At 40.0% G+C, this 20,552-nt stretch overlaps 1 protein-coding gene across 4 annotated transcripts in view; it reads right to left on the minus strand.

Moving 5' to 3' along the window:
- pdgfrb (platelet-derived growth factor receptor, beta polypeptide) overlaps positions 1-20,552 on the minus strand; it is a 37,642-nt gene that overhangs the window by 8,891 nt on the left and 8,199 nt on the right. Inside the window, exons 2-16 of one of the 4 annotated variants that reach the window (XM_086158705.1) lie at positions 18,124-18,172; positions 14,245-14,308; positions 13,684-14,001; positions 13,327-13,584; positions 12,004-12,134; positions 11,576-11,744; positions 10,813-10,993; positions 9,108-9,223; positions 7,910-8,033; positions 7,469-7,680; positions 4,770-4,864; positions 4,544-4,676; positions 3,375-3,479; positions 1,502-1,612; positions 12-168 (exon numbers count right to left, since the gene is read on the minus strand). In XM_086158705.1, the coding sequence (XP_086014831.1) occupies positions 12-168; positions 1,502-1,612; positions 3,375-3,479; positions 4,544-4,676; positions 4,770-4,864; positions 7,469-7,680; positions 7,910-8,033; positions 9,108-9,223; positions 10,813-10,993; positions 11,576-11,744; positions 12,004-12,134; positions 13,327-13,584; positions 13,684-14,001; positions 14,245-14,293 (2,159 nt within the window). In that variant the 5' untranslated portion in view covers positions 14,294-14,308; positions 18,124-18,172. Of the gene's footprint in view, positions 1-11; positions 169-1,501; positions 1,613-3,374; positions 3,480-4,543; positions 4,677-4,769; positions 4,865-7,468; positions 7,681-7,909; positions 8,034-9,107; positions 9,224-10,812; positions 10,994-11,575; positions 11,745-12,003; positions 12,135-13,326; positions 13,585-13,683; positions 14,002-14,244; positions 19,634-19,739; positions 19,797-20,552 lie in introns of those variants that run through there. The other 3 variants (XM_086158706.1, XM_086158703.1, XM_086158704.1) reach the window with 3 other exon arrangements.

The following is a 20,552-nucleotide window of genomic DNA, read 5'->3' on the forward strand; positions in this document are numbered from 1 at the left end:
GGCGTTCTCACCCCTTCCTCTGGCTGAGCGGAGTGCTTCCTCTCGAGATGATGCAGCCGCCGTCGGGGTTTTTCTCGGCGTAGCACTGGAGGAAGGTGTGCTTGTTCCTGTGCAGGTAGTCCACCAGGTCGCCGTAGCGACAGTACTCGGTCACCAAGTACAAAGGGCCTGATCGATCGGAAAAAGAAACGTATTGGTCGGGTGGGGAGGCTGTTCAGCCGTAGGATTGTTTGTGTATTTTGAATGTAGTTTAGATTTGGATCAAACTTAAAATTTGAAAAATATCAAAATGATCACCTTTTTCAAATCAGACATTTTTAAAAAAAAAAAAAGCATATTCTTATTTTTATCGATTTCTCTGTTATAGTAAATATATGATGTTGCTGCGAAAAAAAAAGAGTAATATAATTAAAATAATAATAATCAAAAGTCATTTTTCAGAAAACAGGATGGCTATTCAGCGGTGAGATTATTTCTTTGTTTTAAATGTTGTTTAGATTTGGATCAAACTTTTAATGTGAAAGTATTAAAATGATCATCTTCTTCAAATCAGTCATTTTTTTACAAAAAAAAACCAAAATGCATATTCTTATTTTTATCGATTTCTCTGTTATAGCAATTATGTGATGTTGCAGCGTTGTCAAAATAATAAGTAATATAATAAAAATGATTATAATTAAAAGTCATTTTTCAGACAACAGGATGGCAATTTAAAATGTGACAAGTAAAAAAAACAAACTCCTTCTTAATATCAGTCAGTTTTTCTGAAATAGAAAAAAATGCAGATTTTTCGTTATCGATTTCTCTGTTATAGCAAATATATGATATTGCTACATAAAAAAATAAGTAATAGAATTAAAATAATAATAATCAAAAGTTATTTTTCAGAAAACAGGATGCTATTTAGCCGTGAGATTGTTTTTTTTTTTTTTTATGTATTTTAGATTTGGATCAAACTTAAAATGTGAAAAGTATTAAAATGATCACCTTCTTCAAATCAGACATTTTTTCAAAAAAAAAAGCATATTCTTATTTTTATCGATCTCTCCATTATAGCAAATATGTGATGTTGCGGCATTCTTAAAATGATAAGTGATATTATAAAAATGATAATTGAAAGGCATTTTTCAGAAAACACCAAATACACTGTCATACATTAAAAGGAGTTGATTTAGGCAGAAAAAAAAGTCAAAAATTACTTTCTTTTTTTTTAAGGCAACGATATTCACAATCATGAAATGTATATCAATTAATACCCGGTAAATTCAAATATTCATGAACATTTCAAGATGAATTAGCTTGTGTGTTAAAATATTGAAGTATGTGTGAAACTGGAAAAAAAAAAAAAAAAATGCAGTTTCTCCTGCAAACGCACGTACGCAAAATATAATGTAACAAAATGTGCTTTTTTTTGACGGGTCCAAATTTTTACAAATAGCGCGCAAAAAGACAACGTCGTCGTCGGCGGTAAACAGAGGGAAGCATCGGCGGGACGGCCCACCGTGTTTGGTGCAAGCGCCCAGCAGGTTGACGATGTTGAGGTGTGGACCCAGGTGGCTCATGATCTTCAGCTCCGACATCAGAGCTTGCGTCTCGCTCCTCCTCGCCGTCGCTGGGCGTCGGAGAAAAAAAAAGGAGAGAAAATAAGGTGAATAAGAGAATAAACGGACGCTCGGTGACCCGCCGGATAAACGTCGGGTCAGGTCGGCGTCCCGACTAAAACTCCGCAGGGTGCCTTTAATGTACAATACTTTTTAAGGATTTCATCATTTTAAGTATTTTAATGTATAATATTTTTTTAATATTTTAATATTTTAAGTATTTCATCATTTTAAGTATTTCTATGTATAATACTTTCTTAGTGTTTCAATATTCTAAGTATTTCAATGTATAATACTTTTTTAGTGTTTCAATATTTTAAGTATTTCAATATATAATACTTTTTAAGTATTTCAATATTTTAAGTATTTCGTCATTTTAAGTATTTTAATGCATCATGATTTTTAATTATTTTAATATTTTAAGTATTTCATCATTGTAAGTATTTAAATGTATAATACTTTTTAAGTATTTTAAGATTTTTAGTATTTCATAGTTTTTTGATATTTAATTATTTTATTGTACAACGCTTATAAGTATTTTAATATTTTAAGTATTTCATCATTTTAAGTATTTCAATGTATAATCCTTTTTTAGTGTTTCAATATTTTAAGTATTTCAATGTATAATACTTTTTAAGTATTTCAATATTTTAAGTATTTCGTCATTTTAAGTATTTTAATGCATCATGATTTTTAATTATTTTAATATTTTAAGTATTTCATCATTGTAAGTATTTAAATGTATAATACTTTTTAAGTATTTTAAGATTTTTAGTATTTCATAGTTTTTTGATATTTAATTATTTTATTGTACAACGCTTATAAGTATTTTAATATTTTAAGTATTTCATCATTTTAAGTATTTCAATGTATAATCCTTTTTTAGTGTTTCAATATTTTAAGTATTTCAATGTATAATACTTTTTAAGTATTTCAATATTTTAAGTATTTCGTCATTTTAAGTATTTTAATGCATAATGATTTTTAATTATCTTAATATTTTAAGTATTTCATCATTGTAAGTATTTCAATGTATAATACTTTTTAAGTATTTTAAGATTTTTAGTATTTCATAGTTTTTTGATATTTAATTATTTTATTGTACAACGCTTATAAGTATTTTAATATTTTAAGTATTTCATCATTTTAAGTATTTCAATGTATAATCCTTTTTTAGTGTTTCAATATTTTAAGTATTTCGTCATTTTAAGTATTTTAATGCATCATGATTTTTAATTGTTGTAATATTTTAAGTATTTCATCATTGTAAGTATTTAAATGTATAATGCTTTTTAAATATTTTAATATTTTAAGTATTTCATAGCTTTTAGGTATTTGATCATGAAACGTATATTAATTAATTCTCACCAAATTCCCAGGTAAATTCAAATATTCATGAACATTTCAAGATAAATTGACTTGTGTGTTAAAATATTGAAGTATGTGTGAAACTGGAAAAAAAAAAAAAAAATGCTGTTTCTCCTGCAAAAGCACGTACGCAAAATAGAATGTAACAAAAAGAGCGCGCAAAAAGAGAACGTCGTCGTTCGCGGTAAACATCTCCCGGCACGAGCGGGAGAGAGAATAAGGTGAATAAGAGAATAAACGGACGCTCGGTGACCCGCCGGATAAACGTCGGGTCAGGTCGGCATCCCGACTAAAACTCCGCCGGGCGCCTTTCGTCTCGCTTCGGCCGAGATCCCGGCACGTCGGACTCCGACGGCGGAATTCGAGCGTGTTTTTCGGACGTGTTTTTCACGTCGGGAGCCTTACATTTGAGCATTTTCACCGCCACTTTTGTGCTGGACTGGGAATGGGCGAGGCCGTACGCGGTCGCTTCGACCACCCTGCCGAAAGCACCCGAGCCCAGAGTGCGACCTGGAAACACACAAAAAAGGAGAATATTTTGGTTTTTTTTTATATATTTTGACACCATTGATCAACTTTGCTTCCTTTTTCTTTTCCCTTTCACCATTTATTTTGCAACCGACTCCAAATGGCAGATTGTAGCGAACTTAAACCTGAAAAAGACCTGCTGGGAATAAAAACAAGGGGACATTTTCTGCAAAAAAAAATAATAAATTTACCAAATGAAATAATTAAAATTGAGAAAAAAAAAGCTTTTATTTTATCTAAAATTTTCCAAAAAAAAACCCACATTATTTATACATTTGTATATTGCATTGGATTTTGGATTGCATTGCATTTGTTGCTCATGTCTGAGCTGCCAGCCCACTTTTGATTGAAAAAAAAAAAAATTAGAAAACTAGAATTGAGAAAAAAAATCCATATATTTCATTTATAATTTTCCACAAAGTACAAATTATTTTATATGTATTGCATTGTGTTGCATTGGATTATTTGCTCTCGTTTGAGTTGCAGGCATGCTGCTAATTAAAAAAAAAAAAAAAGAAAATTGATTAAAAATTAAAGTTGAAAAAAAAATCCCAGATTTTTTCTAAAATTTCCCAAGACAAAAAAAAAGTTTTTTTTTATTTATGCAGTGCATTGCATTAGTTGCTCTTGTCTGAGCTTCAGGCAGACTGATTATTAAATTAAAAATAATAGAATAAATAACAGAATAAAAATAAACAAAATCCTATATTTCATCAATAATTTTTAGGAAATTATTGATGAAAACTATTTTTGTATTGCATAGAAGTGAATGAACATCACTATTTTTCGCAGCGATTCTCAAAAAAGGGTCATGCAAAGTCACATAAATGCACATAAAATCATGTGTGTGTTTTTTTTTTTCCACTTTCCTGTCCGAATTTGAGGTCAGATAGATTCATCGCACAGAGGATGCAACATAGGTAAGAAAAAATGCAAGTCGATGTTGCAAATTTTGCAAAAAATGCAAATTTTATCCATATCCAAATGTAGTTTTGGATAAAATCTAGCCGATAGATGGTGAGGTATTGATCTAGACTCGGACTCACCCAGCACCAAGTGGTCTCGGGGCATTTCCCAGGCGAGGTCATACGGCAAGTGAATGGGATCAACATAGATGTACTCGTGACCGTCTTGGCTAACAGACTCGATCACCTTCCATCTGATCTCGTATCGAGGTTTCTGACGGCGCAGGGACACATCGTAGCCATGAGACGCTTGAAGGCGAGTGCAAAAGAGCCAAAACGGGCAAACGTGCGAGCGCATCCGCCTTACCTTCCTCCACACGGCGATGAGGACGATGATGGACATGATGATGATCACCACCAAGGCCAAAACCGCGGCCAATACCGCCACCTGGGAGAAGAGCGCTGCAACAGGCCAAGTGAGACAGAGCCTTTCAGATGAAATCAAATATTAAACCTCTTCTTTTCCTTTTGGGCTTTTCCCTTCAGGGGTCGCCACAGCAAATCAACCTTCTCCATCTGAACCTATTCTATGGATCCTCCTCTCTCACAAGGTCTAACAATCTTCTCTTTGGTCTGCCTTTAGGCCTCCTGCCTGGCACATTCACCTTCAGCAACCTTCTACCCAGATCTTCACCATGGTTTAGTCTTGGTCATACATGTCCTGCACCCATGTGAAAAATTCTTGTTTTCCTTTGGGCTTTTCTCTTCAGAGGTCACCAAAGCGAATCAACCTTCTCCATCTCACCCTGTTCTCTGGGTCCTTTTCTCTCACATCAACTACCTTCATATAGTCCTCTCTCACGACGTCCATAAATCTTCTCTCAGGAGGTTGACCTCCTGCCTGGCAGATCCACCTTCAGCAACTTTCTACCCAGATCTTCACCATGGTTTGGTCTGGGTCATACATGTCCTGCACCCATGTGAAAAATTCTTCTTTTCCTTTGGGCTTTTCCCTTCAGAGGTCACCAAAGTAAATCAACCTTCTCCATCTCACCCTATTCTCTGGATCCTTTTCTCTCACACCAACAACCTTCATATCCTCTCTCACGATGTCCATAAATCTTCTCTTTGGTCCAATTCCAGCATCCGTCTACCGATATATTCACCATCCCTCCTCCATCCATGACCCAACCATCTCTGACCTTCTCTATAAAAGATCTAACATGATGGACTCCTTCCTGATCCTCTCCATCCTGGTCACTCCCAAAGAGAAGCTCAACATCTTCATCTCTGCCACCTCCAGCTCTGCCTCCTGTCTTTTGGTCTCTGTTTCTAGATCATCTCACCACTGTTTCCTCCACCTTCCCATTCCTTCTGGCTGATAGTCTTCTATCTCCACCCATTCCAATCTGCTTGAACTTGTTTCTTCACCTGTTTCCACACTCTTGAGTTGCACTGGACTGTTGACCCCTAAGTCAATTCTTGTCAAAATCTTCTTGTCTTGGCAACTGGACTTGAATTTCTTCACTTGAGGACGTTTCATCCCTCATCTGAGAGGCCTCTTCAGTTTCCAAATATAACTGCCAGGGTTATAGGAGAGTCAAGGTTATGGTAGCTTGTTGTGTAAATGGAGGGGTTGATCTGCCGAAGCTAGGTGTAAGTTCTTATGCTAATGGTGGTGTTGTTCGTTGGAACAAAAGAGCAACTTAATGGGATTCCCGAAGTACACTCGCTCCTCTTTTAGCGACAATGATTCGTTCCAACGGTCACGACGTAAAGCAAAGGAGTCCCTTTATGTCATCAAAAATCGTCATACCGTATTTTCACGCACTGTACTAAAAGGCGCAGTCTCAGTTATGTGTGCCATTACTGTATTTAACACACACATAAGGCGCACCTGATTATAGGGCGCGGGTTTTATATGCAATCCACTTCCCCCTTTAACGCTCTCATGGTGTCCTCTACTACATCCGCCTTATAACAACATGAAAACACACTGCACTGTAGGGCACGCAGCACATTTTGAAGAAAATCTAAGACTTTTATGTGCATCTTATAGTTGTAAAAATACGGTATGTAAGTAGTGTACCATGTAGCCTTACGGTAGGCTAACCGACCGTAGCCTAAAAGTTAAGCTACTGTCGGTGAATAGTTACAGGTTAGCCTCGCCTCATGTTGACAGCACAGTCGGTGTTATTAATATAGATCTTTAATTATACCGTTATTATACCGTAATCTTATAACTTTTTTAAAATTGGAGGTAACTAACTAAAGTATGTTACGGCAGTGGTGACTGAATGAGATTTAGCGACTAAGAGAAAGAAGATGCTGCCAGTTGCCGAAGCCCAACTTATCGTACACAGCTACGTTTGGGTAAACTTACTGTACACTGACCGCGCAACTTCGAGATATTTTCGTGAAATGAATATCGGTCAAAGTTGTAACTCTCAGTTGTCGCGAAGGAGTGACTGGACTTGAAATCCTCCACCTTCTTGATCTCCATTCCTTGTAGCCTCACCGTTCACACAAATATATTCTGTCTTGCTGCGACTAACCTTCCTTCCTCTCCTTTCCAGAGCAAACCTCCACCTCTCTAGATGTTCCTCCACCTGTTCTCTGCTCTCACTACACATCACAATGTCATCTGCAAGCATCATGGTCCATGGAGATACATGTCTGACCTCCTCTGTGCATCACCGCTGCAAACAAGAAGGGACTCAGATCTGATTCCTGAACATGCTCTTCAGCAATATTCTTTAAAACCAACGTTGAACTTAAGCCTGATATTTATGACGTGAGGTAAATATTCATGGTAATCCATTCCTCTATGTCTATTGTTTAATTTGACTTAAATGTCACATTGATAGCATCACTTCTGTCATTTTTGGAGAAGTGAACAACACAAAAAAAAAAAAAAAGTAACCTAATGTCATCTGTATTTACGCATCGGTGTTAATTCAGAGGGGGAAAAAAAAAGGGAAATAGCGTTCTCGGCACAGTTGTTCATTCGTGCCCGCAATAAATGCAGAACGGTAAAAAATGAGAACTTCTTTGGGTGAAACCTACTGCTGGACACCAGCTTGACATCTCTTTTCTCATGGAGTCCCGCCTGGTTGCCGGTCTCGCAGCGGACCGTGACCTGCTGAGGCTTGTGGAAGGTCAGCTGACTCTGGACCTGGCTGGTTTTTCGGGTCTCGCTGTAGCTGACGTTGGTCTGGATGCTCAGAACCTCGGGCTCGGGCGCCAGGAGCTGCCACGCCGACGTCCGGTTGCTGCACCTGCGGGAGTGGAGTTGCAAAATAAAGCGCGGGGCGAGAGAGGAAAGTGAATATCCGTGCAAAGTCTGCCTCCTAGTGTTCACCGTTTGGAGGTTTAGCACGGCAGGGAATCTGCTCTGATTGACCCTCGGTGCTAAAAGATCCATTGTGATTGTAAAACAAAAACAGGAATATGGGTAATAAAGTGGAGGGGTAATATTCTAATATTTAAACTGATGTTTACACTCACTTTAGCATGCTGTCACAGCTGTACCACTGTATGGTCGGCGTGGGAACGCCCTCGGCAACGCACGTCACCAAGTGTCTCTTCCCGGGAAGGTGGTGGTCGGTCAGAAGTTTGATGTAAGCTGGAACTGAGTGTGAAAAAAAGAATATGTCTTTAACTTTTTCTTTTTTTTTGTTCCGCACAAACAAATGCATCCACACACAGACATACATTGGGGCTGGGCCATTTAACTTAATTATGAAGGGATATGAGGGGATATTTTAAAAGATTTTTAATGTATATAATTACAATACACTTTTTCTGTTTTTTTTTTATGTAATCATCTTTTTCCATGCATGTATGTATAAATATATGTAAAATACTATTCTTCTTCTTCATCTTGTAATATAATAATAATAATAATAACAATAATAATAACAACAACAATAACGATAATAATAATAATAATGATGATGATAATAATAATAATAATAATTATTATTATTATTAGGGTTTGGTTACAATATTAAAACACAATTACAATACAATACAATACAATTAAAATAATTACAATACACTTTTCTGTTCTTTTTTTATGTTATCATCTTTTTCCATGCATGTATTTATAAATATAGGTAAAATACTATTCTTCTTCTTCTTCTTCTTCTTCTTCTTCTTCTTACAAAATAATAATTATAATAATAATTATTATTATTGGTATTACTATTATTATTATCATCATTATTATTATTATCATTATTAGAGTTTGGTTACAATTATTTTAGGGTTAGATGGAGAAGCTTGATTCACTGTGGTGACCCCTGAAGGGAAAAGTTGAAAGGAGATGATTATTTTTACTATTATAATTATTATTAGTAGTAGTAGTAGTCATAGTAGTAGTAGTAGTAGTAGTAGTAGTATCATCATGGATATTATTGTTATTATTATTCATTAATTTTTTGTTTGTTTTTTATTAAGTCCCATATATATTTTTTTTTCTTTACTTGTTTATCTTGTTATTTGTTATCCAATAGCCATACATATATACTTATATATATATGTATGGCTGTATATGTGTGTTTGCATGTGTGTATTTGTGTTTATATATAAAATGTTATCATTTTATCATTTTATCATTTTAATTTCAAAACGCATTTATTTATTTATTCACTTTATTGATAATTTAATTGATTTTTTTTTTTTTTTTTAGGAGAATCCCAACCTTGCACCTCCAGGTCAAAGGTGACTTCCTTGGTGTCGTCTCCATTGGTGACATGAACCACGTAGAGGCCTCTCTGCTCTGTCTTCACCCTCACCAGCGTGAGGATGCTGACGTATCTGAAAGAGACGAGACATCTCTTGACATGTTTCCCCCGGGAGACAATCTGTGAATTTGTTTTTAAGCGGTTCCTGCGTGATATATGTGTGTATGTCCGTTCCTAGCAGGAAGTATCGTGTTTCGTTCTTAGGCGATGACTGACGCGAGCAGGACGCCACTTCAAGCCCCCACCCCACCCCGCCGACAGCCAATCACTTCATCTCATTGATAAGCTCTTGTTTTGTCGCTGGTACGAGACACGAGTGCCTTCCATGTCTCACTTTAGAGCTATTATTGTATCCCGTCTGCTACCGGTGACGTGCAGTCAGGGGAGGCAGGAGAGGACGTGCCCCACTTGCCAATCTTGGAATGAAAAAAGGGTAAAATGCGAAAATAATGAAATGGTTATATTTATCAGTGATTGGCACTATAGGAGTATTTGCCATTTAGCTTCACCAGTTTTGGATTGTTTTTATCTAAAATTGCTAGATTTTCACATTTACTGTTCAAAAACTCAAAGGAGACGTGCGGTGAGGCTGCGGACTGTTGAGCCTCAATGACGATTGACAGCTGGCATGCTCTGCACTAAGACCGAACTGCTGTCTCTCTGTATGTAAATGTTTGGACTCTTTTGCTATACAAACTACATTTCCAATATACAGTGTTTCTTTTTTGTTAACTGTATGTGTGTTACTTGCTTCTTGTGCAGAGCGATCATAAAACAGTTGCAAAGAGCCACAAAGTGAGGCACGCAGTTCTCCTGCCTCATGGTAGGGGGCACTCCTGATTCCAAGGAGTTAGCAAGTCACTTTTGCTGAATGAACTACATTTCCAGTGTACAGTGTTTTTTGTCAACTGTATGTGTGTTACTAGTTTCATCCGTTTACCAGGCCGTAGTCCTAACAACACTCCTCTACTCTTGGATGCATTGTAAGGACATCAGATGTCCACAATGCCTCCTGGATATAGACGCCTCAAGACCAACTGCGTGAGTATGGAGGCCACGGTCGGCCAGCGCCGGCTTGGACATGTCATCGGGATTCCCAAAAATCGCCCGCCACAAAAAGTTCCCTACGGCCAATTGCATCTGCCGGTGGCCAGAAAAGAGGATAAAAAGACCAACTGAATATCCTGATGAAGAAGTGCAGCCTGACTCCGACCCAGCTGGAGGAAGCCGCCACCTGGCGCCCCACCTGGCGGAGGCTCTGCCAACAAGGAGTGCCTGTGGATTCACCTGCGGCAGACAGTGTGGATCAAGGATTGGACTCTACGGCCACAGCAAGACTCTCAAGTAGAAGAGGCAGGACACGGACGGTCATCATCGAACACGACGGACCGCCAAGAGATGTGCTGAGCGATTAGAAAAACCACCGCAATTCCGACAAGGGGACCATGCGGCGTTTGAGCGTTCTCTCCGTGTCCTCCTAGGTTTTCTCCGGGTTCTTCGGTTTCCTCCCACAGTCCAAAAACAAGCAGCAACCGGTCGAGGAAGGAGGCATATCGAGCGGTAAAAGGCGATTTTAATTCCTGGAGATTTCGCAAATTGTTTTGGATCCGCTCTGCATGAAGAGAGTCACAAGAAAACGGCGCCACGTAGATAAAACTCCACCTGATCTCCTGCTCTTGTCTGGTGGCGATGATCTTGTCGCCCTTGATGGCGGTGCCGTCTTTGCTCCAACGAACCCGGGGAGGCGGGTAGGCGTCCACCTCCACCCGCAGCTCCACGTTCTCCTGCGACTTCGCCGAGACCTTTTGCAGCTGGGCGGGCCTCACCGCCACGAAGCCGCGCTCTGAGGGGGCGAAAAAAAAAATCGACTGTAAAAACGGCGTAAAATGCAATAAAGCGAACCTTTACGGTACGAAACGAATGAAATGATGGATCCGCGCAGGACGTTTGTGCCCAGACAGTGCGTGTCTTTTCCACCGAGCGTCCAGACTTTGGCCCGTTCCCCCCAACGGGAGCGTGGCGGTTCCAGTTATTCAAGGATGTTATAAACACGGCTCACCTCGCCGTGGATAAAGTCAACACTCGAGGATCCAAAAATTATTCCAGGACGAGACAAAGAGGGAAACTCGCGCTTTTATTGGCTCCCGGTCCAAAACCCCAAACCCCCCCGAGGCGAACACCTCGTTTTGTCACGACGTCCCTCTGGGTTAGAAAACCAGCGTCAGAGGTTTATTTCTCGCTTTTTCAGCAAAAATAAATACATCCGATGTGTTTCGTCTAAAAAAAAACACTCCGCTCACCTTGACTCGCGACGGTTTGTATAATAAGCACTCGTGTCTCCGTCGTCGTAACGTAATAATAATCCGTCTGGCGACGGTTTATTTGTGTGTGTGTGTGTGTGTGGGAGGGCGTGTGTGTTCCTAACCAAGCACGGTGATGTTGATGCTGGCGGAGGAAGTCTGCTCCTTGACACCCTCGTGGACGTTGCAGACGTAGTTTCCGCTCTGGGCGACGACGGCCTGCGGGAAGATCAGGCAGGAGCGCATGATGTTCATGGAGGACAGGACGTCGGTCATCTTATCCACGGTGACGACCTTGGGGGAAAGTTTAGAGAGACACTTGAATGTGACATTGACATTTTTGCTCATTTATTTTCCACCAGTTATATTTCCTGATCTAACAAGAACATGGATGACATTGATAAAACAAAAAAAAAAAAAATGGAGAAAAAAAGCTAGTAAGTAGCGCTGAGAGAAAAAAAAAACAAAAAAAACAAGGTGTGTCTTTCCATCTTGAACCCATTAAATGTCCGAGAAAGAGGCGAACAAAAGCCCTTGTTCTGCTCCCACTCACCTCCCTGTTGGGGATGACCCAGGAGAAGGTGGCCAGCTCCACGCCGTGCACCGTGCAATTCACCGTCAGCGTCTCGCCGCGCTTGAGGACGGTTTTCGAAGCGTTGATGTAGGCGTCGATGGCTTCCGGGACTGCGAAGGGGAGAAGGGGGCATATGTGAAATTGCATCTTTGCAAAGCAGTTATTATTGCATTACCGCGTTCATCAGTGATTATTGTTATTGCATGTGAATTCTGCGTAAAGAGGATGCGTATCGGAATGTTAAAAAGCTGGTAAATTAATTACAGTAGAACCTCGGCTTACGAATTTAATTGGTCTGTGAACCGAAATGTTTGCAAATCAATTTTTCCCATCGCGTAAATCCAATTAATCCCTTCTCCAGACCCCAAAAAACATACTGTACTCTTTTGAAAATTCATAATGGGTTTATTCGTGGCAAAAATACAGAAAGGAATTAAAGATAATCTTAATTATAACTGTTTTTCTGGTGCTCTATCTTTTCTTCCCAGCACTTGTGATCGGCGTTTCCTTCGCTAAATCGGCCTGCAAATGTGAAGCCTTCTTGCATGAGACCCTCGCTACGGCTAATGCTAATGCTATTTCCAGCCAGCTGTTTTTCATTCGTCCAAGCTAACAATAACTTTTCTATTCCTTCTAAGAATTGATGCCTTTGCTTCGCTAACACAGTCGCTACTTTAGCCTAATCAGCCGTCTTTAGCGCATCTTTGTTCTTCAGGGTTGTACAAACGGTTGACTTAGCCGTGTTGTAGAGCTTGGCAAAATCTGTAACGTCAAGAACCGCTCTCACTTTTAGCTTCTGTAATTCTGAACCTCTTTTTAACACCGCTAGCACTAGCGCTCTTAAATTTTCTGGGCTAACTTACCGAAAAAGCTAAAAAAAAGTGCTTTCACAGGATGTAAACAACGCGGATTAGCACGCACGACGCCACAACGCAGAAAAAGCCCGTGAGTTTGTTTGTTTGCGTGTTCGTACACAGAAAAACAGTTCGCGGGCCGATTCGTTCGTGAATCCGGGCGCTCGTAAAGCAATACTCCGCTCGAAGTGGAATTGGAATGAGCTGCAGAGACGCTAGTGTAGGTTTAATTTGTTTTTTTGCTTGTTTCATTTCGGAAAGGTTAATTATTAGTGTTACCGGCAGCTTGTAATTAAATGTAAGTAATAGAGCGCAACGGGCCTAAAAGATAGACCCGCCGAATTAACTTTAACAGCTCGGGTGGAGGCCGTACATTGAATTAAAGGGTCCCGACTGCGCGTTTGCAGGGAAGGTGAAATGTTTTGCAGGAGGAGTGAGCGAGGCCTACCGTTGATGCTGACCACGTTGAAATCCTGGGACTCTTTCACCTCGCCGTTGAGCTCCCCGCGACACACGTAGGTCCTGTCCTCCAGCACCGCCTTGTACCCCTCGCTGGGAACGTACACCCCGGCGAGAGGTAGCTTGGTGTCTCGCTCGTAGAGGGTGACGTTTATGTCGGGGTTGGTGACCACGCAGGGGATGGTGCTTTCCGCGCTGGTCTTGGCCACCATGCCGTGACCGTTCTCGATGAACCACACCTCGGGGTCTGCGGTCGGAGGCGTTTGTTTGAATTTCGGGGGTTTATTTCTGGCGCTTTTATGAGCCGAGATACCGTCACGGTACCGTCTGTTAAAACAAACCGTACCTGGGACGAAAACGGCCACCTCCTCGGTTTCTCCGGTTCGTTGATCCGAGCAGCGATACACCGCCGTGTCCCGCCAGTTCACGTTCCGCAGCGTCAAAACGACCGACGAGCCGTCGCTCTCGGCGCTTTGGCGGCTCTCCGCGTCGTCGAGAAACAGGTCCGGTTGAAAGTACAAGAAGTCGTCCCGCTTGAACTCCAAGCCCGACCCCGGCGAGCCGGCGCAGGTTAGCGTGAGCGACGAGCCCTCTCGCAGAATCAGCTCTTTGTCCCCGGGGGTGATTTCCAGGCAACGCGACCCGTCGCGGAGATACAGGAGAGCTGCGGTGGGCAAAACACGGAGGAAAAGGTCGGGGGAGGTCAGCGAGACGAAGCCGGAGGGGTCGAGGGGTTAAAACAACAATACGCGAAAGGTCCCGTCCGTCTTGAACGACGGACACGAGCTGTCGGAAGCCGATAAGCGGGAGGGGAATGTTTCCGCCTCCATGACGGAGCGACGCGGAGCGCTTTTTAAAATGAATAAAACAGCGATTTTCCCACATCGTGCCGAGGCCAAGGTCTCACCTGTGGCTACGAGGGTTAGTTGAAGCCTGAGGTCGGTCGCTGTCCTCATAGTGGACGCTTTGCTCTGCGAACGAGGAAAGGAAATGTGGAGGTTAACCAAAAATCCTGTATCCTATAATAATTGCGCAGAATCCAAGTCGGATTTAACGGATATAACCCGAAACGCCGGGCGTTCGGAGTCGATATCGGTGAGCGCGGAGGTCTAGTTTGTGCACCCGCATTTTATTTCATTATATTTTTATTTCAAACACGTTCAATCATGAACAAAATTCACTTTTTTATTTTTTTATCTCCCGACTTGGACAATGGAGGCAGCAGTGTACACTTACATACAATATGCCCTATTAAAGGAAAAAGAAATTATTTTTGTCTGGTTTCAAAACATCATTTCATTATTACGTTATACACAAAATAAATATTTAATGAAAATATTCATTAAACATTGCATCATTGCTCCCTTTGTGTCCACACCCCTTTTCCAGCACTATTTTCATTATTTCACCAAAACACAATGTTAAAAGTACTGTCTGGACTGAATTGGTCTGGCTGAATTTACTTGTTTTGCTATTTAGAATATTTTCCAATCAAAAATGATAATAATAATAATAATTTTTACATGCTAGAATATATATCTTTATATATTAAAAATGAGTATGACATTTTTTATCATACATTTCCTATTTCTGATTTTTTTTTTTCCATATTTTCGCTGTCCTACTTCTGTTTACTCAAGGTTTATTATAGTTATCAACATTTTTTTTTTTTTTTTCCAATTTACTCTCAGTTCCATCGGATTTTCAGTGTTTTTGCTCATTTGGCCGATTGTTATTTCCTGCATTTCTTACGCAAAGGAGTACATTTCCATTATAATATTAATCATTCCATTCAAAAATAACAGAAATAACACCGTGACGTCGCCTCATCTCAACATTATAAATAAAGATGACTCCGTCAACGTCACGGCATCGACTCTGCAAGCGTTTTTCAAAAAGCCGGTTCTGACCGGCCCACCGAGTCTTAGGTGTACGAGCCGCTCAATTTGGAAGTATTTGACGCCTCGCTGCACCAGGACAGCGCGACAATGTCCGGCTCTTTTTGTTTCCCCCCCGTTCATCGTCGCCCGGCCCCGCTGACAAACGGGTCACTGTGCGCGAAACGCTCCGCCGGCAACAATGCGGCGTCCCGAGCTCTCCTAGCGCCACGCTGAGCCTTTAATTGGGTTCGGCGTAAACAAAAAGTGAAAAATGGGGGCATTCACACAGCCAGCTGACGCGGAGGGACCGGATATGAAAGGTCGCGGTGATTCCCCGGTGTGGGTGGGACGTTTTATAGAAATACCTGGAAAAAAAACGTGTTAAATAAAAGCGACTCCGGGTTTTGCTTTGCCCGCCGAGCCCGGAGGAAGCGATCGGAGAGGCGGGTGTTTGTTGTTGTGTTTGGGTTGGGGGTTTGGGCCCGCGGAACGCCGTCGTCTGGAAACAGTTAAGGTTGGATCGCCGGCTTGTCAGGGCGGGAGGGTGGGAAAGGGAGGGGAGGGCGGACCAGCCGGCCTTGGGAAGAGCGAGGGCGGAAGGAGGAGGAAGCGAGGGAGGCTGTGGAAAAAAAAAAAAAAATTCAAAATAAACGATCCTGAGAAATTCGTTCCGGCTCTTTTGCTAGATGACGCAATCCAATTTAAATAAGAAAAATTTTTTTTTTTAAATTTATGCATTGCATGTTGGGATGTTTCTTTTCAAACAGAAAAGAAAAATTAAAAAAAAAAAAAAAAAGAAAAAACGATCCTGAGAAAGTCGTTCCGGCTCTTTTGCTAGATGACGCAATCCAATTTTAAAAAGAAAAAAATTTAAAAAAAGATTTATGCATTGCATGTTGGAATGTTTCTTTTCAAACAGAAAAGAAAAATAAAAAAAAAAAAAAACGATCCTGAGAAATTTGTTCTGGCTCTTTTGCTAGATGACGCAATCCAATTTAAAAAAGAAAAAAAAAATTTAAAAAAATGTATGCATTGCATGTTGGGATGTTTCTTTTCAAACAGAAAAGAAAAATTAAAAAAAAAAAAAAAAAAACGATCCTGAGAAAGTCGTTCCGGCTCTTTTGCTAGATGACGCAATCCAATTTAAAAAAGAAAAAAATTTAAAAAAAGATTTATGCATTGCATGTTGGGATGTTTCTTTTCAAACAGAAAAGAAAAATTAAAAAAAAAAAAAAAAAAAAAAAAAACGATCCTGAGAAATTCGTTCCGGCTCTTTTGCTAGATGACGCAATCCAATTTAAAAAAGAAAAAAATTTAAAAAAAGATTTATGCATTGCATGTTGGAATGTTTCTTTTCAAACAGAAAAGAAAAATTAAAAAAAAAAAACGATCCTGAGAAATTCGTTCTGGCTCTTTTGCTAGATGACGCAATCCAATTTAAAAAAGAAAAACATTTTTTAAAAAATGTATGCATTGCATGTTGGGATGTTTCTTTTCAAACAGAAAAGAAAAATTAAAAAAAAAAAAAAAAAAAAAAAAACGATCCTGAGAAATTCATCCCGGCTCTTTTGCTAGATGACGCAATCCAATTTAAAAAAGAAAAAAATTAAAAAACAAAATTATGCATTGCATGTTGGGATGTTTCTTTTCAAACAGAAAAGAAAAATTAAAAAAAAAAAAAAACGATCCTGAGAAATTCGTTCCGGCTCTTTTGCTAGATGATGCAATCCAATTTAAAAAAGAAAAAAAATTAGAAAAAAATTATGCATTGCATGTTGGGATGTTTCTTTTCAAACAGAAAAGAAAAATAAAAAAAAAAAAAAAAAAAAAACGATCCTGAGAAATTCGTTCCTGCTCTTTTGCTAGATGACGCAATCCAATTTAAAAAAGAAAAAAATTAAAAAACAAAATTATGCATTGCATGTTGGGATGTTTCTTTTCAATCAGAAAATAAAAATTAAAAAAAAAAAAAAAAAAAACATCTTTGGTTTTTTTTTGTTTTTTTTTTAATTCCAGTATTAACCGCCCGACTTTTTTTTTTTTTTCCAAGACTTTCCATGACTAACCCCGACTCAAAGCACAGACACGACGTCTCCCGAAATGAACAGCCTTTTGCACTTCCGCTCCCAAAACGAAAAAAAGCTCTTGAGTTTCTCCAAAAAAACACGACTGGTTCGTTTCCTCCCCCGCCTCCTGCTTCTAATAAAAAGGGGGTGAAAGAGTGAACGAAAGATAAAGAGTGAGGGGGTGTTTTTTTTTTTTTCCTTTTCAGGGAGGGGTCATGCATTTTCTTTTTTTTTTTTTTTTCCCTGCAGTTCACGAACATCTTGCGTGCACGCATATATCACACTGTACATACATGCATGCACACGCCGGCCCTAAACTCAAACCTCATGTCCCTCACCACTGAAACACACACACACACACACACACTCACAAACAAACCTCACCCCCCCGTTTCCCTTTTTGTCACCAGCGTCCGTGCACGGTTCACATTCCCACACTGTTTCTCCCCAACTTTCCCAGGACCGCCCGATACACTCGGGACCTTGGATGGCGATGATGGCGAGTCGGTCATGAGTTCCTCGAACCTCCTGACGGCCGCGGCCAGAAGTGACACGAGAGCGACACGAATGTTTTTATGGCTTGATGGCGCCTGGCTGTTGATGCTTTCCTTGTTTCCAAAAAAAAAAAAGACAGGGGATGATAAAATAGCCCCTTGATGAAATAAGATTTGAGTGGTTTTTAAGGAGGAGGCGGGGAAAAGGATGGAAAAATGAAATGATGCATGGTTGTTGATATGCCATGAATGGAGATTGATAGTGAAAGAGAAGGTTTTTTTTTTTGTTTTTAAATGTTTGGAGAGAAAACACTGATTACCATAGAGTGTAAGGGTCTCCACTTACATGGGGACAGAAGCAGAGGCGGTGTTTTGGAGGGCCTCGGTGGCCCCTGCTGGTCGGAGCCAGGATGCATATGAAAGGAGAACAAACGTTCATTCAGTCATCCGTGCATTCATTATCTGCAGGGATTATCCCGCGCTCGGGGTCGCCGGGGCCGCCGGAGCCGATCCCTGCAGCCTTTGGGCGAGAGTCGGTACGTGAAAGCATTCACCCTCTCATTCGGACGCCATATTTTGAGAGATTTTACCATTCGACCTCTCATATCCATCCGTCGACTCGTCCACATGTCACGTAGGCGTCCGACCCGTCGCCCTTTCATTCCCGTCCCACGTAGAGACATTCAGCCATTCACGCATCAAACAGAGATATATATATATATATACAGTGTATCTATTTTTTTTATATATATATATATATATACCATTCACTCTCATTCAAATGTCTTTTTATAGAGACATTCAGCCATTCACGCATCATAGAGAGATGTACATGTATACAGTATATATATATATATATATATATATATATATATATATATATATATATATATATATATATATGTGTAGATACCGTTCACTCTCATTCAGATGTCATATAGAGATATATAATCTTTCATGCATTATACAGAGACATACATGTATAAAGTATATATATCTATATTTTTATAGATACCATTCACTCTCATTCAGATGTCTATATATAGAGACATTCAGGTATTCACCCTCTCATTCATATGTCATATAGAGAATTCATGCATCATATAGAGATATACATATACAATATATACATATATATATACATACATACACCATTCACTCTCATTCCGAGGTCTATATATATAGACATTCAGCCATTCACCCTCTCATTCACATGCGATATAGAGATATATAATCATTCATGCATCATAAAGAGATATACATACATACAGTATATACTTACATGTATCTATACATATATATATATATATATATGCCATTCACTCTCATTCAGATGCCAATCTGCTGTATAGAGACATGCAACCTTCAGATGGGATATAGAGACGTACATTCACACATCATATATAGACACACAACCATTCATCCTGTCATTAGCATGTCATATAAACACAACCCTTCACCCTTTCATTCACACGTCATAGAGAGATATACATATATACATATATACCGTTCACTTTTTCAGATGTCAATATATATAGAGACACACAACCTTCAGACAGCATCTATAGACATACAATGATTCACCCCTTCATTCACACGTCATATAGAGATATACAATCATCCACCCTGTCATTCATACGTCGCATAGAGATATACATATAGATACATTTACGCTCTTTCAGATGCTCGTATAGAGACATGCAACCTTCAGACAGCATATATAGACATGTAATGATTCATCCTTTCATTCATGCATCATATAGAGACACACAACCATTCATCCTCTTATTCACGCCACATAAAAACGCACATCCATTCATCCGCAATTTTGGGTTTCCAGGTAACCCACTGCATGTCTGCGGGAAGAAAAATATTGACCGATCAAAAAAGTAAAAAAAAATAAAAGAAATCATTTTATGCGAGCGTTTCTTCTTACTCCGACAGAATAAATTGAACTTTTACCTCATTTTACTGGGAAGGACTTGAATAGATTTAAACACCAACACAAAAAAAATTGAAAAAAAAACAAAAAAACATTTCAGTTCATGTGCAAATGACCGTCCAGCTCAGCTGTTTTGTGAGAGAAGGGGAAAAAAAAAAACAACAAGCAATGACACGAGTGACTCTGCCAAGAGGATTTAGCCACATTTAAGGGGTTACCCGGATGAACGGGGGGAGCCGGGCAAAGCGGTTCGAGATCTTAAAACAAAATTTGATCTCCGCGCAAAGCGACGATATTGTTGAAACATCAACGATATCCAGAAAAACGTCGCAATCCGACCGTTAGCTCGGCGCGAGGCTTAAAGGATCTGGAAACCATCCCGGCTGTTTATTGTCGTCTTTGAATTGGAATACTTAACTCCGGCATTAATCCCTCCCGAAACTCCCGGTCGAGGGAGAGGTGGTGTTTGTTTAAGCGATGGCGCGGTAATCACCGTGATGGATCCGACACCCGCCGCCCGTGAGTTTTCCCAGAGACGCTGGGAACCCGGTGGCTGACTGACCCCTTCGGGTTTCTGGTAAACAAGCCCGGAGTGTCGCCGTTGGACGTGCGCGGCGCCCACGCGGTTTATATGCGTCAACCCCGAGTCCCCACGGCCGCCAGTAATCCCACGTTTGAGATTATCTATATATACACACCGCGGCTCGAGTGTTTGACTTAAACATCTGGCAATGATGAGGTGGGAAGCGCTTTCTGAATCACATTTTCGGGGCCGAGCGTTGGGCTAAGTGCGTCCCCGGGGGGTTGAGAGGGGGGCCGTTCGGGGAAAAAGG

Source organism: Fistularia commersonii, chromosome 13 (genome assembly GCF_037954325.1).
Source record: "Fistularia commersonii isolate RoL2024-O1a breed Wild chromosome 13, RoL_Fcom_v1.0, whole genome shotgun sequence".
NCBI classification, from domain to species: domain Eukaryota; kingdom Metazoa; phylum Chordata; class Actinopteri; order Syngnathiformes; family Fistulariidae; genus Fistularia; species Fistularia commersonii.